General features: G+C 47.2%; 2 protein-coding genes across 5 annotated transcripts; one reads left to right on the top strand and one right to left on the bottom strand.

Annotated features, from left to right (window-relative positions):
* Positions 1–2,069: 2,069 nt before the first annotated feature.
* LOC139834075 (uncharacterized) lies at positions 2,070–4,883 on the bottom strand. The gene has a single exon (XM_071824462.1). The coding sequence runs from the start codon at positions 4,881–4,883 to the stop codon at positions 2,070–2,072; it is 2,814 nt and encodes a 937-aa protein (XP_071680563.1).
* A 2,020-nt stretch (positions 4,884–6,903) lies between these two features.
* Positions 6,904–12,448, top strand: LOC127323168 (transcription factor TGAL5). 4 transcript variants are annotated; one of them, XM_051351357.2, is made up of 13 exons: positions 6,904–7,026; positions 7,129–7,283; positions 7,733–7,836; positions 8,182–8,267; positions 8,447–8,665; positions 9,305–9,352; positions 9,445–9,504; positions 9,586–9,663; positions 9,737–9,782; positions 9,883–10,154; positions 10,265–10,504; positions 11,768–11,910; positions 12,013–12,448. In XM_051351357.2, the coding sequence occupies exons 1-13, from the start codon at positions 7,024–7,026 to the stop codon at positions 12,101–12,103; spliced, it is 1,545 nt and encodes a 514-aa protein (XP_051207317.1). In that variant the 5' UTR covers positions 6,904–7,023; the 3' UTR covers positions 12,104–12,448. The 4 variants fall into 4 exon arrangements, with proteins under 4 accessions (XP_051207317.1, XP_051207314.1, XP_051207323.1 ...); XM_051351354.2 differs by having other exon boundaries at positions 6,905–7,026; positions 7,733–7,854; XM_051351363.2 differs by lacking the exons at positions 6,904–7,026; positions 7,129–7,283 and adding an exon at positions 7,446–7,579.
* Positions 12,449–13,158: the final 710 nt, after the last annotated feature.

Genomic DNA, 13,158 nt, shown 5'->3' with positions numbered 1-13,158 from the left:
GATTGTTCATGGAAAATAGGTATTAAGATGCTATCTTGGATTTTGAGCCCAGATAACCAGCAAGTTCCTTTGATGTGATGCCTACAGCTTCTGTCATAACTTATTATTTTTCGAGAATACATCCTGAAAGGTGTACTAATCTGTCACGGGTTGGGGGAGGATTGGATCGTAGGTTGTAGTTGTGATCGGTGGGAGGCTTAGGGCGATAATCCCGTCAGCCTATGGTTGGAGAAGGAGGTGAGGATAGGCGCCTAGGCGCACGGAGCAAGAGGTGAGAGATTAGATTAATTCTGCTTGTTCCTTGAAACGCATAGGGATGGCTTTATATATTAGCCAATTTATAGAATTTGCATCTAACTCTAACTCTAGTTTAGGTAATTGGCAGGGTAACCTTCTTCGAGACTAAACCTTTCCAATTATACCTAAACTCTACTAAGTTAAACTAGGAGGACTCTAAGAGGCCGCAGGGCCCTTGCCCTTGCGACGGCTGTAGGCTTGGCCCCACATGACATCTCCCCCTCCATTCTGAAACAGCTTGTCCTCAAGCTGGAAGTCTGAATAGCGCTCCCTAAATGTGGTGACATCCTCCCAAGACGCTGCAGACGCAGGCTGGCCTTCCCATTGAATGAGCACCTGCTGGACTCCACGAGCAATCCGCGCACGCAATGCTTGTACTGGAGTCGGATGAACGCGTCCCTGAAATAGCGGAGGAAGCTATGGAGGACCTGTCGGAGGCGGACCATGATACTTCTTGAGGACCCCAACATGAAACACGTTATGAATGCGGGCACGAGGCGGTAACTCCAGACGATATGCCACCGAATCAATCTGAGCGAGGATCTTGAAAGGCCCAAAATACTTGGGTGCCAATTTGCCTTTTGCTCCCGCTCCCAAGAACGCCGCTGGCCGGTGCTGCATACGAAGCCAAACCCACTCGCCCACATCAAAGGCAATAGCCCTATGCTTGACATCATAAAAGTGTTTGTACTGCTGAGCTGCTTGAAGGAGACGGTCACGGACATCCAGCAAGAACTGGTCGCGGTCCAGAATTTGTCGCTCCACCGCCTGATTACGAATCTCGCCTGGAGTATAATCACGAAGAGACGGAGGGTCACAGCCATACACAATCCTAAAAGGTGTGTCCTTCAGCGCCGAATGATAGGAAGTGTTGTAGCAGTACTCAGCCCATGGTAACCATTGAAGCAACTGGCGAGGCCTATCCCCAGTAATGCATCTAAGGTACATAGTGATGACCTTATTCGCTGCCTCGGACTGGCCGTCCGACTGTGGATGGAATGCGGAACTCATGTGTAAGCGTGTACCCGCAGCCGCAAATAAAGCTTTCCAAAATCCCGAAGTGAATACCACATCTCTATCCGAAACAATGGATGTAGGAAAACCGTGAAGACGAACAATATGGGAGAAAAACTCCTTAGCAACCGTCTCAGCAGTATATGGATGTGCCAAAGGAATAAAATGGGCATACTTGGAGAAACGATCCACCACTGTAAGGATGACACTCTTACCGCCCACCTTAGGTAATGCCTCAATAAAATCCATGGAGATGTCTTCCCAGACACGAGATGGTACTGTCAATGGCTGTAAGAGTCCAGGGGGTGAAGCTGCTCTGTCTTATTGCGTTGACAAACTGTACAAGCACGAATATACTGCTGCAGGGCGGACCGTGCTTGTGGCAAATGAAAATCCCGGCGAAGGCGATGCAAAGACTGCTGGATACCTTCATGACCATCATCGTGAGCTGCCGCCAAGACCTCCCCAACAAGCGGCGACGAGGGAGGCACATAAGCCCGTTGCTGGAACGTAACAATGCCGTCGACCAATGCCCAAGGCTGTCCCAACTCGCCTGACTCAAGCTGTTCCCGAAAGGCGACCAATGCCGGGTCTGTGTGCGTGGCCTGACGGAGAGCCTCAAATAGATCAAAAGAAGTCCCTGTGATAGCGCATGTATGGCTGGTAGCAACCTCACGGCGAGAAAGAGCATCAGCGACAATGTTCTGTCGTCCTGGTTTATACTCTACTGTAAAGTCAAAGCCCAAAAGCTTGCCAACCTAATGATGCTGCGGAATTGTGGCCAGGCGCTGGTCCAGCAAAAATTTGAGGCTGTAATGATCAGTTTTGACAATGAAAGCATGACCCCAGAGATAAGGGCGCCAATGACGCACGGCTTGAACAAGCCCTATGAGTTCCCTCTCATATGCAGCTAAAGAAACATGTCGTGGAGCGATGGGTTTGCTGAAGTAGGCAATTGGCCCTTCTCCTTGATGCATCACGGCACCAAAACCAGATCCAGAGGCATCACATTCCACAATGAACGGAGCTGTAAAATCAGGCAACCGAAGAACCGGTGCAGTAGTGAGTGCAACCTTAAGGGCCTCAAATGCGGTCGCCGCCTGGTCAGTCCAGAGAAATCCATCCTTCTTCAGTAGTGCGGTGAGGGGCGCCGCAATGGTGCCGAACCCCTTAATGAACTTGCGGTAGTATCCCGCCAAACCCAAGAATCCCCTCACAGCTCGAACTGTACGGGGTGCCGGCCAGTCGACCACGGCGAGGACCTTATCGCTGTCCATGGCCACTCCTTCCGCAGAGATGACGTGTCCCAGATAGGCCATAGATTGCTCCCCAAAAGAGCACTTGGAGCGCTTGAGATACAACTGATGTGTGCGCATAGCCTCCAAGACGAGCTTGACATGGCGAAGGTGGTCCGACCACGAGGAACTGTATATCAAAATGTCGTCAAAGAAAACCAGAACAAATCGACGAAGGAAAGGTCCAAGTACATCGTTCATCAGTGCTTGGAAGGTCGCTGGCGCATTGGTCAACCCAAATGCCATCACCACAAACTCAAAAAGGCCCTCATGAGTGCGGAACGCCGTTTTGTGGATGTCTTCCGGGGCCATTCGAACTTGATGGTAGCCTGATCGTAGGTCCAGCTTCGTGAAAAATCGGGCGCCTTTCAGCTCATCTAGCTGCTCATCCACAACTGGAATAGGGAACTTGTCCTTGATGGTGACCATGTTGAGACCACGAAAATCGATACAAAAACGCCATGTACCATCATGCTTGCGTACCAGGAGCACAGGTGACGAGAACGCCGACGAGCTTTGGCGGATAAGGCCCCGAGCAAGCATCTCTGCACATTGACGTTCCAGTTCATCCTTCTGAATAGCCGGGTAGCGGTAGGGCCGGATGGCGACGGGCTGCGTCCCAGGAATAAGGTGAATATGATGGTCATGAGCGCGTGGCGGCGGTAGACCCTGGGGCTCGGCGAAGACGTCCGAGAACGCGGCCAGGAGGCTGTCGAGAAGAGCTCTGCCCTCGCAGACATGTAGGTGTGCAGGCCGGCCTGAAGAACCCAGACCTGTCCACTCCACCCGATGGTCCGTGTGCCAAAACGACATCCACTGAGTGGTGAAATCCCACACAATGGGTCCGAGCGTCTTGAGAAAACGTGTACCAAGCACAACGTCAAACCCGCCCAATGGAATGGCGTGCAAGTCGACCAAAAAATTCTCCGTGTCAATCGTGATCGCTGCCTGCTTGAGTAGTCCACGGCAAGTAACCCGGTCCCCATTAGCAACTGTGACTCCAAGGCGGCGATCAGAGGAGAAGGGCAACCCCACAACAGTGGCCAACTCCTCGTGAATGAAGTTATGCGTACTACCAGAATCCAGCAGGGCAACCAGGTCACGATCCCCGATACGTATAGCAACCTGCATGGTATCGCTGGTGGGAATTCCAGTGACAGCGAGAAGTGAAATTTTGGCCTCCTCATGTGCATCTGCTAAGGGCTCCTCCTCGTCATCAGCGGACTGTATGTAGAACAGCCGTTTGCAGCGATGTCCCCGCACAAACTTCTCATCACAATTGAAACACAGGTTCTTGGCACGGCGGTCATCCATCTCAGCAGGGGTGAGCTTTCTGAAAACGAGTGCTGGTGCTGACCCGGCTGATTCTTGGGCTGCTGGAGTGGGGCTGGCTGCGGTCCTGGACGGGCGGATTGGCCGAGTCGCAGTTGTGGCGGCTCCAGTAACAATGTTCAGGTGCTCGAAGGATATGGCCAAGTCCATCGCGGCGTCGAGCGTAGCAGGTTTCAGCATCTCCACCTGCGTCTTCATGGGCTCCCCCAAATTATTGGTGAATATATCCCGCTCCTCGGCGTCGGCGATTGGCTGGATCCGTGAGAGATTTTCGAGGAAGCGCTTGGAGTAATCCGCGACAGTGCTAGTACGGCGTGTCGAGATCAGCTCACCGAAGGGGTTGGCGCGCGTCGGTGGTCCGAAGTGGTTGGAGATTAGGGTCTGAAACTCGCCCCAAGACGGTCGCTGACCCAGTTTTGCCTCGAGGTGGCCGTACCATAAGGCGGCGACGTCGGTGAGGTGGTACGAAGCCAACCAGGTCTTATCGGATTCCTGCGTTCGCTGACCGAGGAAGAAGAGGTTGCAGCGCGTCAACCATGGTCGTGGGTCGCTTGCCCCATCAAAGAGGGGAAAGTCGATTTTGTAGAGGCGGGGGGCGCGATCAGATGCGTCCGCCATGGCCGGCGGTACACCAACCCTGGCCGTAGACGTTGGCGCCTGCATGAGCCCTAGGCCGCCAAGTTGGGGCGCGCCCTTCCCTTCAAGGCGAAGGAGAGCGAGATTGTGGGCACGTTGCTGCTGAACTGTATCCGCGATATCGCCCTGGAACTTTTGGAGCGTCTCGGCGATGGACTTGAGGGTGGCGCGGTCCTCCGCACGTTCAACCCTTGCTTGGTGATTTTCATCGGCGAGGCTGGTGAGGGTGGCGAGCACAGATTGGTGATCCTCCTGCTGTTTGGCGATGATCTCGGCTAGGGTTTGCGGAGGTGGCGGCGGAGGCTCCATGGCAGCCGCCGGGATCGAAGATGAATCTGATACCAAGTTGTCACGGGTTGGGGGAGGATTGAATCGTAGGTTGTAGTTGTGATCGGTGGGAGGCTTAGGGCGATAATCCCGTCGGCCTATGGTTGGAGAAGGAGGTGAGGATAGGCGCCTAGGCGCACGGAGCAAGAGGTGAGAGATTGGATTAATTCTGCTTGTTCCTTGAAACACATAGGGATGGCTTTATATATTAGCCAATTTACAGAATTTGCATCTAACTCTAACTCTAGTTTAGGTAATTGGCAGGGTAACCTTCTTCGGGACTAAACCTTTCCAATTATACCTAAACTCTACTAACTTAAACTAGGAGGACTCTAAGAGGCCGCAGGGCCCTTGCCCTTGCGACGGCTGTAGGCTTGGCCCCACATGACATAATCATACAGAAGATAGATCAAGATGGCTAGTACAACGTCAAGAAGGCTACAACTTCACACGCACCACAATACATACATAACATATCATGGAAATGAAAAGTACAAAGCTAATGGCTAGAGATTGTGCCATGAATTTGTCGTTTCTTTTCATTGTGTGCTTCAAGATTTCCGCTGCTGAATTTGATTTCTCTTCGCAAATTTCTCTCTATCTCTTGCTTTTTTTTTTTGAGGGAACTCTCTATCTCTAGGAATGGTGTCTCAAAGGGTGAAAGCCATGAGAAATATCTTATTGGTCTTCGTGTGGCCGAAGGATTCAACAAATCTACGCAGAACTCTGACCCCAAGACCTTTCCAGTGAGTATACTATAACTGCACCTTCTTTCTTATACTCGTGGCCCTACTTTATCCTGAGGGTTAAGCACTAATAAGGATTAATTAGAAGGCAACTTTGTCGTAAAAACATATTCTGATAACCGATAGTGATCCATAGCATTTGCAAATAGAGTGAAATGACAATGGTAAAACAAAACTTTTATTTGAGGGGAAATCCTTTTAGTATTTAGTGTATGACAAGGCAGTGATGCTGACCTATTAGCTGGAAGTAAGGATAATCTCAAACGAGCCCTATTTCCTACCCCTAGAAATATACTTCTTTTGCTAGGAGAATAGCCTTTTGTGCTGCCGTTTTCTTGGCCTTTTAGTTTTTCGTAAAGTGTCTTGATGCAAATCTTTTGTCTCCGCTTGAAAAAAATACTCTCTCTGACCAAAAATAAGTGACTAATTTTTTATATATACAATCTACAGAGTACACACTAAAAACGCATCTAAATACAACCTTATCTAAACAAAGTTGAGTTACTTATTTATAGATGGAGGGAGTAATAAGAAACTTGCAAGTAGAAAGATGGATAGATCAAGGACGTCTAGAGCGGATATTCCGTAACTTATTGCACCCGCACCTTATTTTTGTTGTAACATTTCTAAGTTTCTAAAAAATGCAAACTAAAATTCCAGATATATATTGTGTTGTTTCTTGTGCATCTGTGAAGTTTCATCCAAAAATATATCAAAATGTGACATGCACAAAAAGAGCAAATGATGTGTAAATAGTACGTGACACATGTGTAAAAAAGAGAAGACATGCGTAAATAGTGTCACGTACTATTTACACATCATTTGCTCTTTTTGTGCATGTCACATTTTGATATATTTTTGGATGAAACTTCACAGATGCACAAGAAACAACACAATGTATGCCTAGAATTTTAGCTTGCATTTGTTTGAAAACTTGTAAGTGTCACAACAAAAATGAGGTACAGACTCAACTAGTTGCAAATGAGAGTTTCCTAGTCTAGAGCTCCCTATTTTGCTCATAGAAAAGAAAACTCTTGTGTCACTGCTCTTATCTCTCTCCTCAATGATCTTTTTGCTGTGAGTACTTACCGTCCCAGAAGCTAGGCCATAGGGCACCCAATGAGAGATGAAAGGTAGTTACAGGCAGTATAGTAGGAGACAGAAATCCTGACAGGGAAAGGCCTACCACATCTTTCCCCTATCATCCCCCTCTCTCTAGCCCTGTGAAAACTGAAAAGAGACACATGCTCCTAGGGCATGTTCAAAAGGACACAATATCTTCTTTGGGGTACAGTACAGTAGTGGATGAAACTCCAAGGGCGATTCGATTTGACAGTGGGAGAAGACAGACAAGAAAGGATGCAACATCCTATCATATGGTATGCTCTTTTCTCTCTCTAGCAAGTTTCCACCTCTTGAATATACTTGAATACGTCGTACATACGTGCATAGCTTACTAGTGTACTGTTCCCTTGTTGCAGAGTAGAGTTCTTCTGCTCATTGCCATGATGCAAGGTGAAGAGAGTTCTTGGGGGATGGCAGCAAGTGCTCGTGATGGAGCTGTACCATTCGGCCAAGCACTTGTATATGGAATCCAAGGCCATGCTCCTCCTGCTGCACCACCTGCCAACTTCCTGTACTGCACCTTCACTCTCTAGTCTGCTATTTTCCTCTCTTTCAACAGCTAGATAGCTAGCTAGTACATTGCCAAGACAACACAGCAAAAGTTCTTTCGCATCATCTACTAGTTTTCAACTCCAGCGCCTTGCTTGGTTTAAAATATAGCCTCCTCCTCCTCCTCCCCCTCCCGTCGCCTCTTTTTAACCACCTTTATAACCAACTCTCCTGCTATATATATCCAACCTTCTTTGTATTGGATTACACCTCTTCCCACGAACCAAATAGTTTCTTAATGCCTAAGGCCTGGATCCTGTAAGTGATTTCATCTTTCTGGGTCTCATCCTTATCTGTCCACCTCAACTATCTTGCATTGCTTTTACGTTCTCGAAAAAGTTTTTATCTGGTCTGCACATATATTGCATATGCCTACCACCACTGATGCTGAGTTCTACTGCTTTGTTCCAGGAGGGAGTTGCAACCTGCAGCCGCTGCTTACTTTGGTGAGTTGGAGGAGGCCCTTATCCATGGCACCTATACTGCTGCTGGTGTCGATCCTGTCATGATAGAAGGTGATGTCCACACCAAGTGTAAGACGCTGCCTTTTCTCCACACCTCGATCTCTCTTTCTCCAAACCTTAACCACCTGGTTGCGAGAAAGGCTTGTGTCTTTGCCTCTCTCCCCACAACACACACCATAGATAGATAGGCTCGCCGTACCTTGGCTTTTGCCTTGCCAAACACAGCCATGAGCCTTAACCACATGCAATTGGGGGAGGGAGGAGGGGCAGCATAAATGGTGTGATCCCAGGACTCCCCACGCCTCACCTCTCTCTCCTTTCTTTGTCTACATTTTCGCAACCTCTTGCGGTAGAGAGCGATTGACAAGGCCTTTAATTCCATTTGTATCTATGCAGCGGCAGCAGGATATCTTGCAGCTAGGCCCCCCACTCTGGAGATCTTCCCTTCCTGGCCAATGAGTCATCTACAGCAGCCATACAGTGTAAGCACTGCTTCTCTCGATCATTCACAGGCTCCTACAGTTTCTTTCTGACCACAGCAGCGGAGAAAAGTTGCTCTTGGTTAATTAACTGCTTTGCTCGCTAGCTCACTGTCTTCGTCTGCCTGCCGGCCGGCCGCCCTCCTCTTGTTTCTGGGATTAATTGCTATATTGCTTCACAGGCGAACTCGCAGTCAGTAGGGAGCACTGACTCCAGCTCCGCTCAGAACACAATGTCACAGGCCGAGTTGGTGTCCCCAGTCAGTATGAGGACCGACTCTGGCCAGCCGCAGGAGGTGTTGATGGTGACCATTGATGATTACAACTACAACCAAGGACTCGGGCCAGCGCCAGCTGCTGCACCAAGCTTTCAGCAACATGCAGGAGGAGCCCAAGATAAGGTAACAGTGACACTTTGATATATACTGTATGCTTTGTCGTCTTCATTCCTGGTTTGAGATTTTATTTGGAAGCTCTTAGTTAAGCATTTCAATGCAAACAAGAGCTTGTGTTTCTGTATGAAGTAGCTTGCTTTCAGAAGCATAAACATGCCTGTGTTCGAGCTTGAGCATCCTTTCAGTTCTAGACATGCCTTTGAGGAGAAAAAAGGGAGTTCATGGGGGTTGTTGGGTGGGCAATGGGAAAATGGCATATTTCTAGAACAGTTGCAGGCCAGGCAATATCAAAAAGGTCAAAGCTGGCCCTAGAGAAAAAAGAATGTCGCCAAAGATGATTGGGGACATCATAGTGATTTTACGTCTCTCCTTTTGATGGATAGAAGCAACATGATAACCACCTGAACTGTTCCTTGGAACATAAAACGACCACAATAGTGGCACATGCTCTTCCAATAGTTCATGAGCTACAATTAGACACTGCTGCTATTTTAAGAGAGAGAAGCAGGTAAACAGCTCCTAGTGAATTGAATAGGTTATTTTATAGGTGGGTAGCAACACCGAACAGGATTTTTAGCTCCAATGTACTTCCATTGCGCACTGTTCTAACTTCCAGATCAACCTTTCTTCTGTGCTCTGATGCAGAGGAAGCATGGATCCACAAGAAAAGATGGCACGTCGTTGGATCCAAAGGTGTAGTTTCACTTGGTACCAATTTGTTGATTGCATGATGGCCCTGCATTTCATTTTTGTGCCACACTCTTACTTGTATCTCTATTTCTTAGACCGAAAGGCGACTGGCTCAGAACAGAGAAGCTGCAAGGAAGAGCAGGCTGAGGAAAAAGGTAGAAAACAGATTAAATCAGTAAAAGATTCATCACCATCAGAAAAAAATTCTAACAAAAACAATTGCACGTATTTTGCAGGCATATGTTCAGCAGTTAGAAACAGGCCGGATTAGGCTTCAGCAAATCGAGCAAGAGCTTCAGAGAGGACGTTCACAGGTTCCAATTCTCTAGAACATCTAACATGTGTTCACCTAGTGTTGCCATATGCTTAACTCCTGATTCATTTCAGGGTCTGCTCACCGGAGGATGCAGTGCGCCCGGAGAAATGAGTTCTGGTAACCATCTCATTTATTACATTTGCACCGGTACACGCTTCACGAATTTTAACTGTGTATATAATTCAACAACTTGTTGATGTGCTATTACAATTTACAGGCGCCGTGATGTTCGACATGGAGTACGCCCGATGGTTAGATGAAGACAGCAAGTATATGACCGGGATTCAGGGTGCATTGCAGGCCCAAGTCCTCGACGGGAACCTTGGAACTATCGTTGAAGAATGCATCCGGCACTACGACGAGCTGTTCCACTTGAGGGCCGTGCTCGCCAGGTCCGACGTCTTCCACCTCATGACCGGAATGTGGGCAACGCAGTCTGAGCGGTGCTTCCTCTGGATGGCCGGGTTCCGGCCCTCGGAAATCCTCAAGGTCTCACGAAGTGGCAACGCAAATGCCCCATGATTTTTGTTGTGTGACACTTGCATGATTAGAATGGTGATGTTAAATGCTGAGCCCTCTTGGCCTTTTTTTTGCACCAGATGCTGATACCTCAGCTCGATCCACTGACGGAGCAGCAGCTGGTGGGGATGTGCAATCTGCAGCAGTCATCCGAGCAGGCTGAGGAGGCGCTAGCGCAGGGGCTTCAACAGCTGCACCAGTCGCTGGCCGATGCGGTGGGCGCTGGCCCTCTCAACGACGGTGCAGATGTTGCCAACTATACCAGTCTCATGGCCCTAGCACTTGACAGGCTCGACAATCTCGAGAGCTTTTATCGTCAGGTCAGTAATTTTCTCTTTGTTGCAACTCGTGCATCGTGCTGTCAATATTTTGTTGTCCGGGCATGATTAACCATTTTCTGAACATACAAAATAGAAAGACACTTCTGAGATTTTTTGAATAGAAAGAACATAAACATGCTACTAAGCCCCCACACCTTACTTAATAGATATTGTCAAAATGTTTGTCCTACAGAATGATGTTCTACTTTTCGGATGAACAGAAAGGCACTAGTGATATAAGCTGTATCTTAGTAGCATGGTCAACTTTGTTTGAGCAACTGGCAAGATCATGCAGATAAACATCATTAGCACTTTCCAGCAGGCATAATCAGTCCCTTATAAACTATCTTGGCTGATGTTTATGGACCATTTAAATATTGGTGTTTCCGTGAGCAATTGACCGAGTTTCAAACAAGGTTCTTTCTTATCACACAAAAGTATAAAACAAGTGTCTTGTAGACATAAACACCTATCACTTTCTATATAAAGCCTGAGTAGGAATATGACGGTCGCCTTTTTGGATTGAATTAATTGTTCTGTGTCCTACGCCCACCCTGGATCCCCTTATGTTTGCTGGTAGTTCAACAAATGCACACATATATGGGGATGTGCAAGGGTTCAGTCCTATCATCTAGAATCAAGAAAGAGACACAACAACCTAAACTCTAGCACTTAGGGATGAATCAGATGAGCCTTAAACTAAAGTAGGATCATGCTGCTCCACGAAAGGATTAGAAAACAAGTGTGTCTTGTCTTTCTGTAGGTTCTCTTCTCTCCCGTATCTGAATAAAAGGAGACTATGACATCCAATTGCTCCACTTCTCTCTTTTTATTAAAAAAATATTTTTTGATTGTGGTTTGTGGATAAACTTTGGTGGAGTTGGGAGTTATATTTTACCTTTGTTGATATATTTGGAGAAGTTTAGATCCGAAGACTCCAGAAAGGAACATAAACTGCCTTGACATTTCTAGTATGTTAAGTTTGCACATAGTATGGATAAGTAAATTTTAGTCTTCAAGAAGAAAATGGCATCACGTTTGAGGTTTACAATATGGAACAGGAGTAAGCTTTCAACTAGTCCGTGTCTCAAGCAGGAACATTGGCTTTGGACCTGTTATTATCATCAGATGCTGCCGCCACCAAACATTGCACTCTGAAATGTTGCGCGTAGATAGTGCTACCGTTAGATTTCATTTAAAGTTGCCTGACAATTATCCCTTCCTGTAACTGACCTAATATCTCAACATGGCATTGCAATGAAGGCTGATAATCTGAGACAGCAAACCTTGCATCGCATTCGGCGGATTCTGACCACCAGACAGACAGCTCGGTGTTTCCTCTCCCTCGGAGAGTATCATCGCCGTCTCCGTGCTCTCAGCTCCATCTGGGCTTCCCGTCCTCGCGAGTAAGACATTCTCTTACTTATGAATATTCAGTAGTATATACAGTCAGAACTCATTCATTATTCTGATATCTCATCTCACCCCTTTCATACACTCTTCCGCAGGAACTTCATCATGACAGAGAATGTCAGCTCTACAGGAGCAGAATTTCAGGCTATTCATCAATCTCAACAAAACCAGTTTTCCGGCCTCTGAAGCATCCCCTGGAGGGGTGCAAATTCGGCCATCAACATGTGACAAGATCGTATTGTTATATCGTTATTAAGATATTGGGAAAGGAATATCACTAGCTAGGGAAAGATAGCAGAAAGTAGGCCGGCCAAGGGAAGAAATCGGCTTGGCTCTCTTGCTGTTATGTTCTGACGGCTCTTGGGCTGAACGAAGGGGTTAGCACTTTGCAGCATTTGGTGCCAAAGTAGAAGACGATTAAGAAAAGTAAGAGCAGTTGGGATGTGGATGTGCTGCATTTGTATGAGTAGAGTAGGTCATTCCGTTTGTGAAATGGGAGAAGAAATAAACAATCTCAGCATTGCCAAACAACAGAGCCACATGAACCAACCGTACCTAATTTGCGATATTACAACTTGCATTAAGGCCAAGACAAATTTATTCAGGAAATATGGCTACGCCTGAAAAACGAGCTGTGGCTTTTCATGAAAGGTGCTAGAACATGGTTTAATTAAGCCATTGGCCCGTCATGCCAGCTTAGCAGTGTGTGAGTCGAACAAACAATTGCGAGCATACTTGGCCACATATTTTCAATAAAAGGTATGTTAATGTTAGAGCGATACAAATTACATCCTACCTCTGTAACAATAAAGTGTTAAAGATCTCGTCAAGACATCGACATTGCACGCAACCAAATTATTAAACAAGAAGGAAAAAAGAGAATTAGCAACCGTGATCCATGATGAGCAGCAACACCGGCCATCCTTGACAACACATGGACTGCAAGAATGGTTCTCCAAAAGCAACGGCTTGGGAGGGAATGACTCTTCACCCTGAATTTCAAGTCCAAACAAACTCCAAACAATGCAATTAATGGGCGATAGTGCTGTTATTGCCACATACAACCAATTAAGAGCATGCCTAGAACTTTCATTCGGGAGCTCAAGACCAGCTACACTCGAGAAAAGCACCACCAAATTGCATGTACTGCTGCCACTACTCGCTGACCCATCGAAGACCTTGCTAATGCACAAGATTCTAGCATGGCACCGCCAAATCCAACATCGGGACGCTCCCTGGCA

The sequence above is a fragment of the Lolium perenne genome, chromosome 1 (assembly GCF_019359855.2).
Source record: "Lolium perenne isolate Kyuss_39 chromosome 1, Kyuss_2.0, whole genome shotgun sequence".
NCBI classification, from domain to species: domain Eukaryota; kingdom Viridiplantae; phylum Streptophyta; class Magnoliopsida; order Poales; family Poaceae; genus Lolium; species Lolium perenne.
This window is presented reverse-complemented; position numbering and strand designations above follow the sequence as displayed.